Source organism: Olea europaea, chromosome 14 (assembly GCF_002742605.1).
Source record: "Olea europaea var. sylvestris chromosome 14, O_europaea_v1, whole genome shotgun sequence".
Lineage (NCBI taxonomy): Eukaryota > Viridiplantae > Streptophyta > Magnoliopsida > Lamiales > Oleaceae > Olea > Olea europaea.
In genome coordinates, this window is record NC_036250.1 from 4,953,243 (window position 1) to 4,956,531 (window position 3,289).

The 3,289-nt window shown below is 38.7% G+C and overlaps 1 protein-coding gene across 1 annotated transcript in view; it reads left to right on the top strand.

Annotated features, from left to right (window-relative positions):
• The first annotated feature begins 694 nt into the window (after positions 1–694).
• Positions 695–3,289, top strand: part of LOC111409421 (inactive TPR repeat-containing thioredoxin TTL3-like) — a 22,339-nt gene continuing 19,744 nt past the window's right edge. The window contains exons 1-5 of the mRNA XM_023039473.1: positions 695–1,857; positions 1,968–2,163; positions 2,246–2,418; positions 2,515–2,845; positions 3,135–3,284. Coding sequence (XP_022895241.1) covers positions 992–1,857; positions 1,968–2,163; positions 2,246–2,418; positions 2,515–2,845; positions 3,135–3,284 — 1,716 coding nt within the window. The 5' untranslated portion in view covers positions 695–991. The remainder of the gene's footprint in view (positions 1,858–1,967; positions 2,164–2,245; positions 2,419–2,514; positions 2,846–3,134; positions 3,285–3,289) is intronic.

A 3,289-nucleotide genomic window follows, 5' to 3' on the forward strand; every position in this document is an offset into this window, starting at 1 on the left:
TATTTTGAATTTCAAATTTTAAAATAATCCTTGTTTTATGTTACCCTAAAATGGATTCCACTTTCATTTATATATTGATATTATTATTAGCCATAACTCAAATTAAGTAGGCAGCGTGCAATTGGTTATGCATCAAAGACAAAAAATAAAAAATAAATGACAGCTTTAGCTTGGTTTTATTATTTGGATTTGTTTCCCTTACATAGCCAATGACCGCTATCGCATTTGAAAAAAAAAATCGAAATATTTTCTTGTTATATGAGGGCCTGTTTTTATACGTTACTGGAGAGGAACGTAACAAGAATTTAATTTACCTTTTCCCTTCCGCTCAGACTTACCGCGTACGAATTGCAATAGAATTGGCATCAATGGAGGCTTTTATTTTTTATTTTTTGAAATGAGACATTTGTCAAGCAAATAGATGATCCTTTAGAATAAAAATCTGGATATGATCCAAACAGGTCCTACGCCTTTGGTATTAAAGAAAGTTTACGAAAAAAAAGAAGAAGAAAAAATTGTTCAAAGTACAGTAATTTTATAACTCAATTGATAAGACCTCCACTAATGAAAGGAAAAAAAAAGTAGTATTTTTCTTGTCCCATTTGAAATTTGTTTGACAGGGCCAAAAGAAATAAAGTTGATTTCTTGGCTTCCACTCCATCAGCCCAAAGATTGTATAAATACAATCACATATGCGGTAGACCTATCACATTGAACGCTTCATTTTCAAGCTATATATTTGTGCACATTTATTGATTTTTTCCTCACTGTACTTTTCTTAAGATATGGGAAATTTCCCTTTTCGTTTGTTTTTGAGACTTCCCTTCATGTCCTATTACTATTAGTTTGAATGCGGTTCAATTCTCATTGGACTGTGTAAAGAATAATTATATTTTCGCTTATCTCGACCATGAATGCGAGTTTCTGATTTATTTTGCTTATTATTCTCCCGTAGGAAGGCCCTCGGGTTATCTTGAGATAGAAAGGGACAATGGCAGAAACTGCAAAATATACAGCGGAGAATGAAATGGGATGTGGTCTAATGGGAGCATTTTTCCACCTAAAGAGCTTGAGACCAAGAAAATCTGTCATGTTTCAAAGTACTCCAACTTCCAGGAAGCAACTTAAGAATTCCAGTGAAATCGGACGTCTGGAATTCTTAAAATCGGATAAGAATCCGTCCAAAATCATCGAAAAGTCATTGGAAAAGCCTGTTTCTGCTAGGAGAAAGCGTTCAACTTCTCGTGATCATCAAGGTACCGGGATATCAGATGCAACGAAAAGTTCAACGTCATCCTCGAACAATTCGAACTCTAATGGGGCGCCTCAACTTGTGAATTCGTCCAACACGGAAAGGCACACCAAGGGAACTTCCTTCAACTCGAGTGATCTCAACCTGACTGTTGCTGATCAAAGTAAATCCGACTCAAATGGAACAACGTATCGAGCTTCTGCGGGTAATGTGATGCTTTTAGGCCATTTGGGTAACTTGAAGCAGCAGGGGAAGCAAAGTGCATCAAATAGATTGGAGGTTCAGGAGAAAATGATGAAGAAATCCAATGAAATGACCCCTCGATTTGGAAACATATTACGTAGTTTATCAAAAAGATTGGATCCGGATGTTTTGAAATCCTTAGGGAATGAGAAGTATAAGCAAGCAAAGTACGAGGAGGCATTGGCATTATACGACCAAGCAATCGCTATTGATCCGAGCAAGGCTTGCTACTATAGCAACAAAAGTGCAGCCTTGATGGTTTTAGGCCGCCTCATAGATGCAGTTTTTGAATGTAAAGAGGCTATCCAGATAGATCCTCTGTACTTTAATGCTCACTGTCGTCTAGGAAAATTGTATTTAAGGTAATATATATTTACCGTCTGACAAGGAAAAAAAGTTAAAATCTTGTTTATTGCAATGTCACTTGGATTTAGCCTTTTCTTAAGGGATTTTTTCACGACTTCTCTCATAGATTGGGTGAACCCGAGAAAGCATTGTGTCACTACAAGTGCTCCGGGCGCAAGGCTGGTAATGAAGATATCGTTCAAGCTCAAGCTCTCAAGACGTGCCTTGACAGGTGTACTGAAGCTCGGAATCTAGGAGATTGGAAAAAATTGCTGAATGAGTCTCAGATTGCACTATCCTCAGGAGCAGATTCTGCTCCACTGGTTAGTACTTCACACTGTTAGTCTTATGCCATAATATGTCCATGAAAAAATGCTAAATATTTCTTTAACCGTTTTCCTACAGATCTATGCAATGAAAGTTGAGGCACTGATGAAACTTCGTAGGCACCAAGAGGCATATAAGGCTATCAAGACGAGCCCAAATTTCAGCATTCCACTCTGCACTCAGTTTTTCGGATCCTCTGCCACTGCTGCACTATTAATCATTCGATCCCTGGTTTACCTGGCCATCGGCAGGTCACTTGAAATTTTTGTAGAATGTTGGTCACGTACAATTTCCTCTAGAGTTGAATCTGACATCGAGGATGCGCGTCTATTTTTAAATGTTGACAGGTTTGAGGATGCTGTGGCTGCTGCTCAGAATGCTGTAGGACTTGATGCAAGACGTGAATCAAGTTTGATAGCAAAAAGGGTTAAATTTGTGGCATTGGCTCGATCAAATGGTAACCAGCATTTTAAAGAATCCAGGTTTTCGGAGGCTTTTACTGCATATACAGAAGGACTAGAACATGATCCTTATAACTCGATTCTGCTCTGCAATCGAGCTGCTTGTCGATTCAAATTAGGCCAGCATGAGAAAGCAGTAGAAGATTGCACAGCAGCTCTTAATGTGCATCCCTCGTACATCAAGGCCAGATTGCGCAGGGCAAAATGCAACTCTAAGGTATCTCTCCCTCTCGAAAAGATGATATTTTTGCTTCGATTCGTATTTCTGCTTCAGTTGCCTTTTTCGTCTCATTTTTCACCTGAACTACCCGAATTATTTGAATTATTTTTTCGCCCCCAAGCCCGGTAATCCACGACCTGTAAGAGGCCTGTCCACTTTGACACCGCTACTTTCCTTCTTCATTTTCCCAATGGGAAAAATGAGGTAATGCTTGATCAACAACCGTGTATGAGCTTATTTATCAGAGTCATTGATAATTTATCTGTTTCTGATTCATGTAAATCAGTTGGAAAGATGGGATGCTGCAATTCAAGATTACGAGGTGTTGATGCAAGAAATTCCTGGAGATGAGGAAGTAACCAACTCACTGCTGGAGGCAAAGATGCAACTCAAGAAGCAGCATTTTGGTGATCATAAGGAAAGAAGACTAAAATCGAACAC